Genomic DNA, 20,250 nt, shown 5'->3' with positions numbered 1-20,250 from the left:
CATGCTGCACACACTGCCGGCCTCATACATGCTGCACACACTGCCGGCCTCATACACGCTGCACACTCTGCCTGCCTCATACACGCTGCACACACTGCCGGCCTCATGCACGCTGCACACACTGCCGGCCTCATGCACGCTGCACACACTGCCGGCCTCATACACACTGCACACACTGCCAGCCTCATACACGCTGCACACACTGCCGGCCTCATACACGCTGCACACACTGCCGGCCTCATGCACGCTGCACACACTGCCGGCCTCATGCACGCTGCACACACTGCCGGCCTCATACACACTGCACACACTGCCAGCCTCATACACGCTGCACACACTGCCGGCCTCATACACGCTGCACACACTGCCGCCCTCATACACACTACACACACTGCCGCCCTCATACATGCTGCACACACTGCCGCCCTCATACATGCTGCACACACTGCCGCCCTCATACATGCTACACACACTGCCGCCCTCATACATGCTGCACACACTGCCGCCCTCATACATGCTGCACACACTGCCGCCCTCATACATGCTGCACACACTGCCGCCCTCATACATGCTGCACACACTGCCGCCCTCATACATGCTGCACACACTGCCGCCCTCATACATGCTGCACACACTGCCGCCCTCATACATGCTGCACACACTGCCGCCCTCATACATGCTGCACACACTGCCGCCCTCATACATGCTGCACACACTGCCGCCCTCATACATGCTGCACACACTGCCGCCCTCATACATGCTGCACACACTGCCGCCCTCATACATGCTGCACACACTGCCGCCCTCATACATGCTGCACACACTGCCGCCCTCATACATGCTGCACACACTGCTGCTCTCACTCAAACATACATACACTCACTGCTTCCATACATATATCCATCCCACCACACCACATGTCAAGACACACTGAGACCACTACACTACCTGTTGTCCTCTGGCTTCTGAGGCTGCAGGCCGGGCTCTGGCAGCTGTCTCTGTGGGCTCTGAAAATGGTAGAACCTATTGCTCCTGTATACCACAGAGGGGTCCCTACTGTGGGCGCCCAGAGGGGTTAATAATAAAGGTGCTCCTATAGCACGTGTCCAGCGATTTGTGGGGCAGCATTGGTGGGTTTGTGGAGAATGGACAGGGGTTTTGGTTGGGGAAGGGTACCTGGTGTCTGCTCCTGCCCGTCACTTTCCTCTCCGCGATGTCTGGTAGCTGGCTGTTCAGTGCTGGCAGCGCTGTCCTCTGATCCGCCGGAGGGCGCACTAGTGCGGGCGCCGCAGCGTTGCCGCACTCAGTCGCCCCTCCGGTTCCCTGGCAGTCCAGTCTGGGGTCCTCTCTCTCTCCAGGGTGGCGGCGGTGTCCTTCTCTCGGCTCCTCTCCAGTCACGTGGCCCAGCCGGCTCTGTCCCCGCCGGCTGCTTCTCCAGTACTCCTGCGCACCCGACTCCGTCTCTGTGAGGACTCGGAGGGCTGCTGCGGGTAAGCGTGCACCCGCCTGGCACTCTTCTCCTCTCGCTCGCCTCGCTGCCCTCTCTCTCCTTCCCGTCCGGGACCCCCCTGACCTCCTAGCATCTCCCCTTCTCTCTCTATACGTCCCCCTGCGCTGTCAATCAGCCTGGGGACATCTCTTCGCGCCCTCCGCCGGGGATTAACCCCTTGGGTCCTGGCACCTGTCGGCTGTCCCTGCTATAACGGATACCCCTGGCTGGGGTGCCACACCCGCACAATCACTTTCTGGCTGTGCTCTGTAGCCGCCGGGTGGGGACCCCTGCAGGAGCACTGTGGAGACTGCTGTCCAAAGAAAAAAAAAAAATAGTGTTCGAAGTGAAGTGCCGGTATGACATACCGTTGTATACCGGCCCACTTCGAGCACTGGTCTGTGCCACCCGTATTCCAGTGACACCGGGGTCTGCTCCACCTATATTCCAGTAACACCAGGGTCTGCTCCACCTATATTACAGTTATCAGCGAGGTCTGCACCTTCTAAATTATAGTAATAGGAAACTACAGTGCCAGCAACCTGTACAATAATGCAGCACCATAGTCTGCTCCAGCTGCACTATAACCAGGAACCAGAGGCTGCTCCCCGCCCTGTATTACAGCACCCTGACACAATAGCCTGCTCAGCATACAAAATAACAATAATAATATAATTACCTGCTGCCAGGCACAGCGATTTCTTCTAATTGTCACACTTCTTGCTGCCTTATGGGACGACAGAAAGAAAAGCAGAGCTCAGATCACTACAAAATGGCCACGGCTTTTACGGCTAGAGTAGGAGGAAACATTTTTTGCTGCTGGATTGGTATACAAGAAAATGGCCGCCGGCCTCCCGCACCGAGGACATGTTTGATGAAAAGAAACGGCAGCCAATCGGAATAAGTGACTCCGTCCACCCTTCATACCTATAACGTTGGGACAAGCCAATCATATTGTATAAAGCAGGAGATATACAGCTATTATGTCACATCACCACAGCACACGAGTGAGGCCGGGAGGCGCCGCCTCCCCAGCAGCAGCTCCCGGGCGTCACATAGACACTGACTGTGTATCTATGTCACCGGCTCCTCCCCGTCTCTCACCCCTGCCTATGGGGACACTCACCCGCCGTCCGCAGTCCGCTTTCAAACACACACACCGTACTTCCTAGTTATGCGTTCCACCGTGCTTCCGGTTATGCGTTCCAACCGTTTTTCCGGATTTTGCGTTCCAGCATACTTCCTGGTTATGCGTTTCGCCCTACTTCCGGATTGTGCGCTCCACCAGTCTGAGTACCACGGCCAAGGGATGCATGTTTGCCGTCAACGTGCAGCCCCGCCCCCTCCTCTCTTCCGGGGGCGTCGTGATGCAGCAGGGAGAAGCGGTGAGCGTGAGAGCGGCGTCGGACTCCCGGGTGAGTGGTGACCCGATGCCCCGTATGCGTGTAATTATCCAGGTGCCTATCACCGCTCTGCAGCATGCCATGTATTCCCTATCGCACTGTCTATTGCTGCGCGGTACCACTTCCCATATAGGGCCAGATGCACTAAGCTTAAAAAGTTATAAAATGGAGAGTGACAAATAATCAACCAATCAGCTCCTGCCTGACATTTTTCAAACCCAGTCTGTGACATGGCAGGTGGAAGCTGATTGGCTGGCTGTTTATCACTCTCCATTTGATCACTTTTGAACCATTGTGCAATGGTCAGATCTCACTCTGTGGCCACTGCATTCCTCTTATGTGATATAACTGGGGGTGTAGTGCTCAGCTCTGTATACAGAATATATATATATGCCCCCTTGTAATTGCCTAAACCTGAACCCCCTCCCTGCAGCCTAACCCTAACCCCAACGTATAACCCCCCTCCCGAATCCTAACCCAAATCCCACCACTAGTGCCTAACCCCCCCACATGCCTCTCCCTACATACTTACTTTTGGTGGGGGGAGGGGGCTTTTTAGGATTGGTTTGGGCAAACTGTGCCTAGGCACCCTGGGGTGCCTCAGGACACTTGCAAGGGTGCCCTGGGTTGGTGGTCCATGACCAACTCTATGGTCAAATTAATAGGCAAAACCAGTGCTTGTGGCTTCCAATCAGAATTCATGTGGACAAATAGAAGCGAATCCTGACCCTCACCACAAAGTTGAACCTAGGAATGGCGTATAAACACATTACTTTGTTTAATATTTTTATCAAATCTTTAGGCCTAGGGGTGGCGTGAAAAAAAATTCTGATTCTCTAGGGTGTCGTGATTCCAAAAAGTTTGGTATCCACTGACTTAACGGTTGCTGGTTTCTCATGTCAGAGTTGCCAGCACTGATAACAAGTTGCGGAGGAGGCAGCGGGGAGGATCCAGTGTTGTGTCCGGCAGCGTCAGGTAATCACATCTAGTATTATTGTTATATTATATACAGCTACTACTGTTATATAGGTGGAGCAAACCGTGGTGCTGTGTGGTATAATGCAGGTGGAGCAGACTCTGGTGTCCTGAGAGTGTTCTATAATATATCAGACTGTTGTGCCCTGTGACTGTAATACCAGACCCACATACAGGACCCCTCCCACAGGGACACAGTTCTCCGCTCCTGGGCTCCATAATGAATGTATAGTAATGTAGGGTATTATTTAGTAATGTGTGGTTACAGTGGATCATGAGGTTGTGTCTAGTTAAACCCCAAAAGGCTGACACACAAAAAGGTCTGTATGGGTTTTTTGTGGTGTCCGTGTTGACACTTGCGCAGGTGGACTTCACCCCCCCTCCCCCTCTTTCCTTAGTGTAACACTTTGTTCCCTATCCTTCTGGTCATGTGACTCCACAAGGAATGCCAATGCATCAATAATGTTATTTATGTTTATAAAGCACTGTACACACAGAGCGATTGTTTGCTCAGCGACCAAACTGCTGAGTGTCCCGTTTTCATCAGTGACCATATCTGCTGTGTTTTCGGCTGAAATCGCCCAGTGTGTACGGGGCTTAAGTGACGCTTTACCAACTATGCAGACATCATGCCAAACCCACTGAGACCACCCATCTCCTCCATTCATTAGTCCAGAACAGGGGACTGCAATCCTATCCGAGATCAGAGACCTTTGGTAAAGGGTCAGTGTGTAGGGTACAACATAGATGGAGCAGACTCTGGTGTCCTGTTACACAGGTGGAGAAGGAATGGGTGTCTTGTTATGCAGGTGGAGCGTGCTCTGGTGTCCTGTATTAATAAAGGGGGGTAGATTGCAGAGTGCAATCACCGAAAGGGGACTTACTGTTTGGGGCACACTTTTAGTTATGATATTTTTAGTGATAAAACGTAACCTTTATTCCTTACTCTTAAAATAAATAAATAAATGAAATTTTTTTTTTTTTTTAATATATATATAAAATGTTAAAAGATGAAAACGTAAATGCGTTCAATAATATGATCACGGTGGTTCATAACAAAAGCATATTGGGGCAGATGTATTAAGCCTTTCCAAGAGATAAATGCAAGTGTGATAAAGAGAGATACATTCTCTAATGTATCCAATAAACATATCTTTAAAAAAAAAAAAAAGTATCGCCATCGATGGTGATAGTACAAAAAATAGTTATCAATGGCAGTATAATATCTAATGGATGGTTATCAATAGTCAGCTCTTTTCTTTGACTGTCTCATGGGCCAATCAGAACCTGAGGGCGTGGCTTCACTGGTGTCAGGGGTGGAGCTATGCTGTGCCATCAACGGAGGAGAACCATCTGGTTCTCCCCACCCACCAATGGCAAAACTATTCTACATCAACCATAATCCATGGACTATTATGATTCGTCAATGGCCAATGGCCATCCCTAAATTAAAGAGGGTGTATTGTTATCCTGGGTCCTGTGAAAGCGTACTTATATCTTAGTATTTTATAACCCATAAATCTAACGGCAAATGCTGACATAATTGCACACCAACACAAACGTGTAAATCTGAATGACAATGCTTTATATGCAAATGCAGACTAACACAAGAACCGATACAATGGATTGGCTTATGCTTCAACAATAATTCTAAATCAAATGAAAAGGGAAACCCAATTGGAACAGTGATCAGTGATGATACCCCATTCATACGTTACCTCCACCTCCAGCCCCCCTCCACACGTTTGCCTCTTCTTCCTCAACCGCCTAGCCACCCCCCCCCCCCCTTTCTCTGTCACATTTATACCTTATTCATATGTGTTGTTCAAATTTTTATTGGACAGTTCTGCCTTCAATCATAATGTTGTCATATTTCACCCTTTACCCAACATCTTGTTGCTGGGGAAGGATTCAGGGGCCTTCATCGACCTCATGGCCTTGGAGTCTACGCATGCTTGCCCCTGTTATCTAGGTTTGTCCAACAAGATGCTGAGACTGGCCGGCGGTTCTGGTCAATGTAACTTCAATATCACATTCCTAAGCTCAAGAAATAAAAGACAGTTCTATAACAGAAATTCACTTTTTACGACAATCCCTTACGCCATTTTGACATAATTTTTGCCTGGTCGGGAAACAAAATGGATTCTGCATAAGACACCTGCGAATAGGGGAAAAGGGTACGCCTTACACGCAATTCATATAGTAAAGGTGTAACCATAGCGCAACGTCAATTGGTGTCTGAATAAACGGGAATGAGCTGGAAAAATTCCCTGATGTATACCTGGGCAGTGTTATTCAGAATAAATAGTACAGCGCTGGGCCCACAACCCCTTCTGCTTCCTCCCGTCTTCATAGAGTGGACAGGCCAAGAGATTAAAAAAAAAAAAAAAATGATAGTGAGATGTGTGATTTTTATATTTCTTTAATTAGGAGGAAGATCTGTGTGATACTATGTGGGAAGATACAGAGGGAGAAGAAAAGAAGGATGTGAGGGGGGATCAGCAGTATAAGGAGGAGGAACTCCCCACAGATAACAGCACAGGTGAGTAATAATCACTTATTACAGAGAGTCACATATTCTATATGTTACATCTGCCCCACCTGCAGTGCACGTGGTTTTGTCCATTAGAGAGTGATTGTGCCTTTGTGAGTGAACCAGAATATCCCCCTAAGTTTTATTGGACTAATATCAACATTTCCCAAAAAATGACTGGCGCACACATCCCGACAGGCCAAGCTTTTTTTTGCTGCTAAACTATGACTCTACTTCATTGTCAATATATAAAAAGTCCTTATTTAGAAACATAGATTTTGACGGCAGATAAGAACCATTTGGCCCATCTAGTCTGCCCCTTTATCCTTCAGGTAATCTCAACCCTTTTTAATCCTTATTTCTTTGTAAGGATATTCATATGCCTATCCCAAGCATGTTTAAATTGTTCTACTGTCTTAGCCTCTACCACGTCTGATGGGAGGCTATTCCACTTATCCACTACCCTTTCTGTGAAGTAATTTTTTCTAACATTTCCCCTGAACCTACCTCTCTAATGTCATCAGTCACTGTGTGTCTCCTACAGATGGGCCCAGTAACAGAGAAACCCTCAGAGAGATGTCCCCGTCCTCTGTATTCCCAGGATAATCACATATATACCATGTCCTCAGTCACTGCGTGTCTCCTACAGATGGGCCCAGTAACAGAGATACCCCAGAGAGATGTCCCCATCCTCTGTATTCCCAGGATAATCACATATATACCATGTACTCAGTCACTGTGTGTCACCTACAGATGGGCCCAGTAACAGAGATACCCCAGAGAGATGTCCCCATCTTCTGTATTCCCAGGATAATCACATATATACCATGTCCTCAGTCACTGCGTGTCTCCTACAGATGGGCCCAGTAACAGAGATACCCCAGAGAGATGTCCCCGTCCTCTGTATTCCCAGGATAATCACATATATACAATGTCATCAGTCACTGCGTGTCCCCTACAGATGGGCCCAGTAACAGAGATACCCCAGAGAGATGTCCCCGTCCTCTGTATTCCCAGGATAATCACATATATACAATGTCCTCAGTCACTGTGTGTCTCCTACAGATGGGCCCAGTAACAGAGATACCCCAGAGAGATGTCCCCGTCCTCTGTATTCCCAGGATAGTCACATATATACCATGTCCTCAGTCACTGTGTGTCTCCTACAGATGGGCCCAGTAACAGAGATACCCCAAAGAGATGTCCCCGTCCTCTGTATTCCCAGGATAATCACATATATACCATGTCCTCAGTCACTGTGTGTCTCCTACAGATGGGCCCAGTAACAGAGATACCCCAGAGAGATGTCCCCGTCCTCTGTATTCCCAGGATAATCACATATATACAATGTCCTCAGTCACTGTGTGTCTCCTACAGATGGGCCCAGTAACAGAGATACCCCAGAGAGATGTCCCCGTCCTCTGTATTCCCAGGATAGTCACATATATACCATGTCCTCAGTCACTGTGTGTCTCCTACAGATGGGCCCAGTAACAGAGATACCCCAGAGAGATGTCCCCGTCCTCTGTATTCCCAGGATAATCACATATATACCATGTCCTCAGTCACTGTGTGTCTCCTACAGATGGGCCCAGTAACAGAGATACCCCAGAGAGATGTCCCCGTCCTCTGTATTCCCAGGATAATCACATATATACAATGTCCTCAGTCACTGTGTGTCTCCTACAGATGGGCCCAGTAACAGAGATACCCCAGAGAGATGTCCCCGTCCTCTGTATTCCCAGGATAATCACATATATACCATGTCCTCAGTCACTGTGTGTCTCCTACAGATGGGCCCAGTAACAGAGATACCCCAGAGAGATGTCCCCGTCCTCTGTATTCCCAGGATAATCACATATATACCATGTCCTCAGTCACTGCGTGTCTCCTACAGATGGAGATAGTAACAGAGATACCCCAGAGAGATGTCCCCATCCTCTGTATTCCCAGGATAATCACATATATACAATGTCCTCAGTCACTGTGTCTCTCCTACAGATGGGCCCAGTAACAGAGATACCCCAGAGAGATGTCTCCGTCCTCTGTATTCCCAGCATTGTACAGAGAAGACTCCCAGGACACCACAGGAGGATCAGGTAGGTTGGATTTAGAGTCTCACCAGATTACAAAGTGACATAAATATGACCTGTAGGGCAGCTGTGTGTATCTTATACGCTGATATTCTACTGATTTATGTTAAAGTAATGAAATCAGGCATTATTGTATATTTTATTGGTTTGTGGCTTACATAGGATGAAGATCTGAACATTATAAAGGTAGAAGATACAAAAAGAGAAGAAGAGACAGATGTGACTGATATTAAGGTAGAAGATACAGAGGGAGAAGAAGAGATGTATGTCATTAATATTAAGGAAGAAGAAAAAGAGGGAGAAGAGATGTATATGAGGGGTGACCAGCAGTGTAAGGAGGAGGAAATCCCTACAGATACCAGTACAGGTGAGTAATAATTACTTATTACAGAGAGTCACATATTCTCCTTGTTCTGTCACTACAGCGGCCTCTTATCCTGCACCCTCCTCTGTCACTACAGCGGCCTCTTATCCCGCACCCTCCTCTGTCACTACAGCAGCCTCTTATCCTGCACCCTCCTCTGTCACTACAGCAGCCTCTTATCCCGCACCCTCCTCTGTCACTACAGCAGCCTCTTATCCTGCACCCTCCTCTGTCACTACAGCAGCATCTTATCCCGCACCCTCCTCTGTCAGTACAGCAGCCTCTTATCCCGCACCCTCCTCTGTCACTACAGCAGCCTCTTATCCCGCACCCTCCTCTGTCACTACAGCAGCCTCTTATCCTGCACCCTCCTTTGTCTAAATGCTTTATAGCCACATTTGCTTTCGAACCATTGGGAAGGAAATTGTGGGCGGAGTCTTTGGTGGTTGACACATCGGTCTCCCATTTATCGAAAAAGGTGGTGCTCCCAGTCCCCGGGGCCTCCGAACTTAAGGATGGGTCAGATAGAACACTTGAGACCACCCTTAAGTCTATATATACGGCAAGTGGGGTGTCTCAATGCCCAATCCTAGCCAGTTGCTAGATGGCAAAGATACCTGGGCATCCCAGATTCAAGGACTGGTCCGTGGCTCAGGTGGTGGAAAAATTAAGCCACATACAAGACACGACAAAGGTTCTTTGCAAAGCGCAAAAGGAATTGGGCGCCATTAATGCGCACAATTCTGCCATGGCGGTGTCGGGCCGCAGGTCCCTTTGGTTGCGTCAGTGGGTAGCAGATGCTGACTCGAAATTCAGCGTGTAGAGTCTTCCTTTTAAAGGAGAAAGATTGTTTGGGAATGCGTTAGACCAGTTGATTTCAAAGGCTACGGCAGGGAAATCCACGTTTCTCCCAACAGCGTACGCGCCGGTCATACGTTCCTTCACAGGGCCAAGCCATCAGTCCTTTCCCGCTACCAAATTCCACCCCAAAGCTAGAGGTGGTTCCACCACAAACAGAGGCAATCGTGGTAAGTTCAGGAAGGCCTTATGCACCTCAGGACCCGCATATCCAGTGTGGCTGCGGCAAAGCCCTCTGCTTGACTGTCCACCGCCGCCAAAAGAAACTCTCCCGGTGGGAGCTCGGCTGTCATGCTTCAGCCACGTATGGAATGCCTCGTACCTAGATTCCATGGTTACAAGCTGAAGTTCAACAGGCCGACCCCTCACAGGTATTTCCGGTCAGGACCGCCAGCATCTGCGGTGGACCAGGTGATCTTGAAGCATGCAATCCACAAGCTGGTTTAATCTAAGGTAAAACTGGAACAGGGGCGGGGTTATTACTCCAACCTGTTTGTGGTACCGAAGCCAGACGGCTCGGTCTGACCCATCCTCAACCTGAAGTCCCTGAATCCATACTTAAGGGTGTTCAAATTCAAGATGGAGTCCTTGCGGACCTTTTATAGTAGATCTGGAAGAAGGAGAATATCTGGCTTCCCTGGACGTGAGGGATGCCTACCTTCACATATCAAATTGGCCCCCGCACCAGGCATTCCTGCGGCTTGCCTTAAAAGACGAAGATTTCCAGTTCCAGGTCTTACTTTTTGGCCTGCCGACTTCCCCGTGCATCTTTACAAAGGCGATGATGTTGTTACACAGATCAAAAGGGATAAACATCATCATCCCTAGCACCTGCTAATAAAGGCTCGGTCGGAGGAGACCTTGCTGCACGCAATCGACATTACCAGACAGGCCTATCAAGCCACGGTTGGATTCTGAACCTACCGAAATCCTCAGTGACACCAACAGGACGTCTCCTGTTTTTTGGTATGATTCTGGACACAGTGGAGCAGAAGGTGTTCCTCCCGGAGGACAAGATGGTGGCTATCCAACTGGAAATACTGGCAACAGTGAAGATTTCGGTACACCAGTGCATCAGATTACTGGGCAAGATGGCGGCCTCCTTCGAGGAAATCCAATTTGGGAGGTTCAAATCCAGGGTCTTCCAATTGGACACCTTGAGCAAGTGGTCGGGTTCCCACCTCCAAATGCATAGGAGAAACACCTGTCGTCTCTGGCCAAACTGTCTCTACAGGGATGGCTTCAAGTTCCAAACCTGTTGGCGGGCCGGAGGTTTGGAACCCAGGACTGGAGTCTGCTCACAACGGACAGCAGTCTCATGGGTTGGGGGGCAGTGACGCAGGGCAGAAAGTTCCAAAGCAAATGAACCCTCTGGGAGCCGGAACTGCACATCAACTACTTGGAGTTTACAGCGGTGTACTATGCCCTTCTTCAGGTGTACCCTCTACTAAAAGACCAGGGGATACAGGTCCAGTTGGATAATACAATGACGGTGGCCTACATCAATCGTCAGGGAGGTACTAAGAGCAGGGCCTGTATGAGAGAAAGGACTAAGCTTCTCTTGTGGGCAGAGATGCATAAGAAGGCCATTTCCGCCATCTTTATCCTGGGATTGGATAACTGGGAGGTGGACTTCCTCATTCGCCACAAACTCCACCCTGGGGAGTTTGGTTTGAACCACCAGGTGTTTGTAAACATTGTGGATCGGTGGGGAAGCCCACAAATAGATCTCCTGGCATCCAGACTCAACAAGAAGGCCGTTAGATATTGCTCGAGAACCAGGGACCCTCAGGTGCAAGCCATGGGTGCCCTAATAACAACCTGGTCATACAATCTGGTTTACAGCTTTCCTCCAATCCCATTGCTGGCAAGGGTATTAAAGAAAGTGTGAAGCCAAAGAGTGGAGGCAATTCTAGTGGTGCCAGACTCTCCTTGAAGGGCGTGGTACACGGATACTCAGGACATGCTAGGTGGCACACTGGGAACGCATTAAGAGTAGTAGTATCATAGGAGTAAGCTAAGATTTGTCAGATGGACTAGATCAGAACACAGGGACCAACACTGGGACTATTGCAGAATGGACACTGTAGTACAGGATATTCTGGCACTGGGTAGTACCTACAGAGGGCATTTAATAGGGAGTGGTACTAATGTGGCACCAACATGAAGTTACAAATTTGGTGCCGGTCCCTATTAATCTTACACAAAGCATTGCACATCTCCCTGCTGCCATCATGGAAGGGGCCAGAGCCACCTAGACTGGCACCAGGAAGGGGAAGCACTGGTCACCACCATGGACACTGGGCAGATGGGAGGCAGAAGGATGACATGGTTGCCATGCTCAGACTGGCACCTGTCATCCACAGTACCGCAGGCACCCAGGGAGAACCAGCACCACCAGACCCAGTAACAAGGAGTTGGGTCTCAGCTCGCTGACTTAGTAACCAGCCAGTGGTCAGGGCTTTGTGGCTCTATGTACGTAAGACCCAGGATTTGCACTGGATGGATGACCTGCTGGGTCTGCATGATAACAGCAGGAGAGGCTGGTTAGCCTGTGATCAGCATTATCAGGTGGATCACTGTTACCAGGATTACCTTGTAGCAAGTCTGCCTGTTCCTGATCCTGTTGGGCACCAAGAGACTGGTGTGTGCAGCTAGGATGGTGTGGCACGGAGCCTCTGCTAAGCTGGGGTGCTGGGCTGTCACCTGCTCCTCAGTGCAGCTCTTACCCAATGTGACCAGTCTGGGTACCCCAGAGATGCCAGCTTGCCCTTAGGACCAGCTTTGGGGCATCCCTTATGCCTTCCCTTTATGCTCTTTGTTTCTGTTCTGTTATATTACTGTTCTCCTTGTTAGGATTGTTGTTCTCATTCCTGAATAGTGTTTATCCCCTCTCCCCTGTTCTTTACTCCTATTCTGTCTTTAGGGGCTTTTGTGAAATCAATAAGGATTTCCCAGGTAAGTATATAGATGACTCCTTCTTCAATGATTACACTTGAGCTTCCAAATCAGTGGCGTAGCTACTTATAATGCGCCCCCCCGCCGCTAAAAAAAATTTGCCCCCACTCCCCCTCCCCTCGGCAGCCCCCCCCCCCCCCATGCCCATACCTGCCCACCCGCTGCTGTCTGCGGTACCTGCCTGCCGTGCCGTCACGGTCCCGTAGCGCTGGCTCCTGCTGCTAATAATGAAACGTGACTCTTAGAAAATGGCTGCCCCCATACTGCAGACAGAAAACTGTCTGCAGTATGGGGGCAGCCATTTTGTAAGTGTCCGTTTTCATTATAGAAGCAGGAGCCAGCGCTAGGAGAGACGGGACTGTGACGGCAGTCACGGCACGGCAGGCAGGTACCGCAGACAGCAGCGGGTAACTATAGCCCCGCAGACCCCCGGCGCCCAAACTTGCTCTGCGCCTCCCCGCCACCGCGGGGGCTGCGGAGCTATAGTTACGCCACTGTTCCAAATACTTTTTATTATGCGTTAAACAATGAAACAAACAGTAAGAATTCCAATGTCACTTTTTCTCTCACAGGAGCAAATACATGCAATACATCTCAATTTTAAGTACAAGTTTTATTTCACCGGAACATATCTGTAATCCACCGGTTATCTCCGTTCACCAGGTCCTTACAATAAACAGAACAGAGTTTCCTAATTTTGATGCTAAAAACAACAATTGCCAATCAAACAATGCATATGTATTATGAATTGTAAGGAATTAAGTTATAGAATCACCTGGAAAATAGTATAGGATCTGGGACTTATTGCGCAATAAGAGGTATGTCTATTTGACTTACAAAACTAACTGTACCTGAACTTTTACATTACCGGCAACCTCATAAAGTTTTCTCTCTATTTAACAGCCGGGTTATTTTACAACGCAAGTGAATACAATGCTATAACACAGATGTTACTAAAAAGTCTTAGTTACACCACTACATATAACAGCTGTAACCCTGTTATTCTTACTTAACAGCTATATTACTAGTTAGCTCTACTCCTACCAGAACCCAGTTCGACGTAAAATTAATTCCGGTTACTTGGTTGGTTAGCTAACCTTCACTGTGCACAGCCTGTCAATAATTCTCTTCATCTATTTTAGTTGTCCTATAGCAGCTGTAACTGCCTCTGGCCTGGACACTTTTTCTTTAACATTGAGTTGCTAGGCAACCACCGAAATATGCCTAGAAACGAGATTCTGCCTAGGATTTTCCTGCACTGACTTTTGTAGCTGTCCCTCGATATATAACACTATGCTTCTCTTGTTGAGGGCGTCCCCTGACCACTAAAAGCCGGGTTTAGCCCTTGTGCTTTTCATATGCTTTCTCTCTGGTATGCTATGCAGCGCTCTCTGGCTCCTGTCAGCTGGATGTATTTCCCTTTGAGGCATCCCCTTGCTCGTTTGTTAGCCGGGTTTAGCCCTGAGTGTATTTATATATCCTTATTAGAGACACACGGGGATAGTATTCTAATCGTCAGTAATTCACAACCCCTTACTTGAACCGGTCACAACTTAGTCTTTGCAGCCCAGTCTTGATAGCGCTAAATAAGTGTGCCCTTTATTTGAATTGTTGGCAGTATATGTTACTAGTAAGCTGTGGGCAATTGCTGGAGGAAGAAACTGTATGAAAGTAGCAAGCTGTCACTTAGACTTGACTAAGTTACTCTTTGCAGAGTGAGGTTAGCTGTACTGGGGCTGAGCTAGGCTGCAGTGTCAGGCAATACTGTGCAAACTCCTTTATAAGGGATCCTATCAATGTGGGCGTTTTGTATGCTGCCCTGTCTGCACTGCACTGTGTATTTTGCGGGGGCTTGCCGAGGGAGGTGTTTGGTTACCAATGGGGCTGGAGCACTACTCACTCCTTTGATCTGCCGCCGGGTCCGCCCAGTCTCCGTCTCTGCTCCGGGCTTACTGCTCGTTCCCCGCCTCTTAAGCCGCCCAGCGATGACGCTGCAGACCCGGGCCCCCAGACGGATGGATGCCGCCTCCTCTATGACACGCCGGACTCTCAGCGGGGATCACCTCAGATGCCGCCCGGTGATGACGCTTCTCACCCCGGAACACCCCGTCTGGATCTTCTATACAGCAACGCCGGAAGTCTCCCCTTCTGCCGCCGAAGACGCTGTCTAGGACCCGGACACACTGGTAAGTAACACCGCCGGTCACAGCACAGCTCTCCGCTACTTATCCGGCTGCGCAGCTCTGCAGTATTCCTCCTTTTCTCCTCACTGAGGTAACTCTGCCCGCTCTCAACGGCTCCTTCCTCCCTTTTATTACCTTCCTCGTTCGGCGGGCAAAAAACTGGGCTCGCGCTGGTCACGAGCACCCCAGCTTTATTAATCTGTTGTTAACTGCCACAAGTCCGTTAACCCCTGTGAACGGGGTATTTGCGGTTGCCCTGCAATTAATCTGTCTCTGGGCAGTCCAGTCCATTTCCCTCTGGTGGGGGAATACAGTTCATTATTTAACTACTAATCATTCTGCTTTCCATGAAAGTCTCTGCTGCCTTCCATGAAGGCATATATATGTAAGGGCATAGTATATAATGTCCCCTGTGGGGATGGCATATATCACCAACAAAATCGTAGCTTACATTAAGAGCATCTCGTAAGGCATATGCCTATCACCTTCTACATAACATATATACATTCATCACACTTTGTTAGGCAGAATAGTGACACCCAGTCTTACAGTTCTCTTACACTGCCGGCTCCCAATACTTCAGCGTCTCCCAATGCACTAATATAATAAGGGTTACCTCATCTACATAATTCCCATTATTTGCTGCATGATATTTAGTACTGTAGGAAAGTATTTATAACGGAATAACTTGTACTCAGTAATAGTATGAAATGGGTGAGGGGAAAGGGGAAGAGCGATATTTCTATATCTGTATGTTATTTCCAGCAGATGGACACAGAAGCAGGAATACCTCGGAGGGACGTCTTATTCTGTCTCCAGATTATAAAACAGAAGATAACATCACACAGGATTCTCCAGAAGACGCCTCCATTACCCTAAATATACAGCCAGTGCCTCACAGTGCAGATAAATCACCTGATACTTCTGATTCTGAGGACTATTCTCCTGGTAACTCAGATACCCCTAAACACAGAAGAGCTGATACAGGTGCTAACAGTTTTATCTGTTCTGAATGTGGTAAATGTTTTGCAAATCAGTCAGTTTTTATTAGACATCAGAAAACTCACACAGGTGGTAAACCATTTCCATGTTCTAAGTGTGGGAAATGTTTTGCCCAGAAATCATATCTGGTTATACATGAGAGAACTCACACAGGTGAGAAGCCATTTCCGTGTTCTCAGTGTGGGAAGTCTTTTACCCAGATATCACATCTTGCCCTACATGAGAGAACTCACACTGGTGAGAAGCCATTTTCATGTTCACAGTGTGGAAAATCTTTTATCCAGAAATCAAATCTTTTTATACATGAGAGAACTCACACAGGTGAGAAGCCGTTTCCATGTTCTCAGTGTGGGAAATCTTTTTTGTATAAGTCATTTCTTGTTGCACATCAGAGAAGTCACACAGGTGAGAAGCCGTTTCCATGTTCTGAGTGTGGGAAATGTTATACCCAGAAATCGGCTCTTGTTGTGCATGAGAGAACTCACATAGGTGAGAAGCCCTTCCCATGTTCTGTCTGTGGTAAGTCTTTTACCCAGAAATCACATCTTACCCTGCATGAGAAAATTCACACAGGTGAGAAATCGTTTCCATGTTCTGTGTGTGGTAAATTGTTTCCCCAGAAATCATCTCTGGTTACACATGAGAGAACTCACACAGGTGAGAAGCCATTTCCATGTTTTGAGTGTGGGAAATCTTTTGCCCAGAAATCACATCTTCTCCTACATGACAAAACGCACACAGGTGAGAAACCATTTCTATGTACAGAATGTGGGAAATGTTTTACCCAGAAATCAGTTCTCCTTAAACATGTGAAAATTCACATTGTTTAGAGACCGGTTCCATGTTCTGAGTGATTGGAAAACTTTTACTAAAAAATCAGCTCTTGTCCTACATGAAAACTCTCACAGGTGAGAAGCCTTTTGCCCATAAATCAGACACAATTACAGCCACTTGTTATGCTTCAAAATAAGGGCGTGTGAATCCTCAGAGCCAATAATTAGGTAAACTCCACCTGCCAAATTTCCCCCCGCCCCAGTGCACATCTGTAAATCTGTTTGCAGCCATGCACACTGAGAGAAATCCATTTATAATCCCGCACCATCGAATGGATTTCTTCATTCGCAGCCGCCAAGTCATTCTTAACAGACGGTGCTGCAATGGCCATGGGGAGGAGGAGCCCGAGCATCACCTACATTTTCCCCGGTGCTCCCAGAAAATGCCAACGTTGGCATCATTTATTTTATGGAGAGTAATTGGAAGCACCAGTCACACAGTATAGTAACATGTTATTACAGGGATGGGGAACCTTTGGCCCTCCAGCTGTTGTTGAACTACACATCCCAGCATGCCCTGCTGCAGTTTTGCTATTTGGCCATGCTAAAACTTTTGCAGGGCAGGCTGGGATGCGTAGTTCAACAACAGCTGGAGGGCCGAAGGTTCCCCATCCCTGTATTATAATGTCATTTCCCACCGCAGACATAGGTGTAATGTGTGTCATTACCATAGGACTGGATCGTGTCTGTCACTTGTGGAACTCTCCTACAGGCCATGATACAGAGCAGAGATAGAGGTAGAACCATGTGTATGCAGCCTTCTAGGTATGAGCTGTTATATTGCCTATTCCTTATTATTACTCTGTACTATACATGTTGGACTAGAACCGTCTTTTTAGCGTCTGCTTTAATGTTTTGCGCAATAGATTGTACTGTCAAAGATATATAATTCTAGTCATTGCATAATCACATATGGCCCCCATCATGCAGCAATCCGCTTTACTTGTTTCTCTAGCTAACTATAAATCAAGCACAGATGTTCTGAAATTGCAAAACAATTTGATCATGAGATATAGTAACATACATAGTAAAATAGTAACATTAAGGCTGAAAATATACATTGGTCCATCAAGTTCAACCTAACTTGTAACTACTGACTTGAGTAAGTCATATCTATAGGATTCCCTTAGTGGCCAGAAATGTATCCAGTTTTGATTTAAATTCATTAACAGTAGTTGCTGTAACCATCCCACCGGCAATGAGTTCCAGAATGTTACTGCTCTAATGGTGAAGAATCCTCTTCTTAATTCAGTACCGAATTTCTTTTCCTCGAGCCTCAGTACATGCCCGTGTGTCCTAAGTATAGGCCTGTTAGTGACCAATCATCTCCCAGGTCCATATGATTCCCAATCCTGTATTGGAACATACTAATCATTTCGCCTCTCACCCTCCAGTGAAAACATATTCAGCCTGGTTAGCCTATCTTTGTGTTCTAGTGATTCAAGACCTTTTACTAGCTTAGTCGCCCTTCTCTGTACCTGTTCCAATTAATTTATGTCCTTTTTAAGATGTGGTGCCCAGAACTGAACACAATATTCCAAGTGTGGTCTCACCAGTGCCTTGTAAAGAGGCACTATCACATTGGCATCCCTTGAATCCATACCCCTTTTAATGCATACCAGTATCCTGTTTGCTTTTGCTGCTGCACTTACCCAATTTTTCATCTATGATGACCCCCAAGTCGTTCTCTACAGCAGAAATCCCTATAATAACTCAATTTAGCCTATAAGTAGCTTGTTCAGTTTTGTTCCCATAATTAATTACTTTACATTTATCATTGTTAAACTGCCTTTTTCACCTTCCCAGTTTATTTAAGTCACTTTGTAGTGTTTCCACATCCTCTCCTGAGTTAATTTCCTTACTCAATTTCATGTCGTCCGCCAATATTGCAATTTTGCTCAATAATTTACTTCCAATATCATTAATGAATATATTAAACAAGGTGGGTCCCAATATTGAACCTTGCAGGACTGCACTTTGGACTTAACCCAGGTGGAATATATGCCATTTACCACCACTCTCTGTACCCGATTTTATTCAGCCAGTTTTTAATCCAATTAGAAATTTTATCTCCTAACCCTAAATTACCTAGATTCAGTAATAACCTTTTATGAGGCACCGTGTCAAAAGCTTTAGTGAAATCAAACAGCATTACATAAATATATTTCTCTAAGTCCAGCCTCCTATTGACTTCCTCATAGAAGCTAATTAAATTATAGTCTGACATAATCTTTTTTTTTACGAACCCATGCTGAGCCTTACTTATCATTTTCTCTTGTTCTAAGGAATTTTGGATACTATCTCTTATTCCTTCTCCCCCCCCCCCCCCCCCCAATGGATGTAAGGATGACTGTCTATAATTTTCAGGGTTAGCTTTGCTACATTTCTTGCATATTGGTACTACGTCAGCTATGCGCCAGTCCCTTGGTACCGTCTCTGAGGTTGATTCCTCGAATGTTCAATCCTTTCCAGAATATATGCACACAGCCCAAAATTTATCACAAGTTCGGCTCATGTTTGCCAGAAGTAATACACACTTTAAGTAATACACACTTTTTGCCAGAAACATGCAGATAAAAATGTCCAACTAGGAACAAGAGGTATATACAATGTGACGTATCTGGGAGGTGGTAATAGAGTAGTAGTAGTGGGAGTGTCTATAGAAATTATCATAACCTATAACTGATAGTAACGACCACACCAAGGGCTTGATGAACTGACAAGTGCACTGTGAGGATGTGGTCTCATTCAATTAAGTGGTGATGTATTAAATAATAAATAATGATTTTAAGAACTGGAGTCTAGTTAACTTCTTGCATCGAGCGCATCGCTGGCAACTTGGACATTAAAGGTTTTTCATAGTTGAAGGCTTGAGAGTCTGGTGTTTTCCAGCTGACTCCTCAATCTTCAGAGGTGAGGTCTCAGTAAGTATCAAAATTTTAAATAATTTTTTTTTTTAAATACAATTTCTGTATTCTGTTAAACGTCATAACGTAGTAATAATAATTTGACAATTAAGTCAGATGCTGCCAAAAATAACCCACGGACAGTCGCAGTTGCCATTGGTGATTGCAAAGGGAAAAAAAAGGAAGTTGTTCACCCTATGTGAGAGTGTGCATGTGTCTGATGTGTGTGGGGTGTGAATGGGTCAATTTTCACATTTTTCGTATTGCTTCCGGTTGATGCGTTGGTGTGGAAACAGAATTTGTGATGTCATTAGAACAAAAAGTGATATCACATATGTGTAGGAAAACATTTCCCCATAAGTCATCGAATGGTTTTTGTACATTAGATGCAGATTGGATCCCAATGCGCGCTCCCGTATAGTGCAAATCAAATAGTAAAATAGTCATAGCAGCCTAGACTATATAGCGCAAATCTAATGTATCACTGCAGCATTCGAGTCGTGAAGCCAGTGTTGATCTAATAGCAAATCGAATACACATCGAATGGAGAATCGAATAGAAAATAGTGGAAATCGAATCGCGTAGAAAACACTTCAGAGCAGGTGGAATAGTCCATATCCTAATAGAAATCGGATTGAAAACGGAATCAAACC

At 46.8% G+C, this 20,250-nt stretch overlaps 1 protein-coding gene across 2 annotated transcripts in view; it reads left to right on the top strand.

Annotated features, from left to right (window-relative positions):
- LOC146010058 (uncharacterized) overlaps positions 1-19,485 on the top strand; it is a 341,065-nt gene extending 321,580 nt beyond the window's left edge. The window contains exons 7-9 of one of the 2 annotated variants that reach the window (XM_083150919.1): positions 8,402-8,499; positions 8,656-8,860; positions 15,625-19,485. In XM_083150919.1, coding sequence (XP_083007045.1) covers positions 8,402-8,499; positions 8,656-8,860; positions 15,625-16,688 — 1,367 coding nt within the window. In that variant the 3' untranslated portion in view covers positions 16,689-19,485. Of the gene's footprint in view, positions 1-8,401; positions 8,500-8,655; positions 8,861-15,621 lie in introns of both variants that reach the window. The other variant, XM_083150918.1, reaches the window with a different exon arrangement.
- Positions 19,486-20,250: the final 765 nt, after the last annotated feature.

The sequence above is a fragment of the Crinia signifera genome, chromosome 6 (assembly GCF_055691185.1).
Source record: "Crinia signifera chromosome 6, ASM5569118v1, whole genome shotgun sequence".
NCBI lineage: Eukaryota > Metazoa > Chordata > Amphibia > Anura > Myobatrachidae > Crinia > Crinia signifera.
Note: the sequence above shows the minus strand (reverse complement) of the source record. Positions and strands in the feature narration are given on the sequence as shown.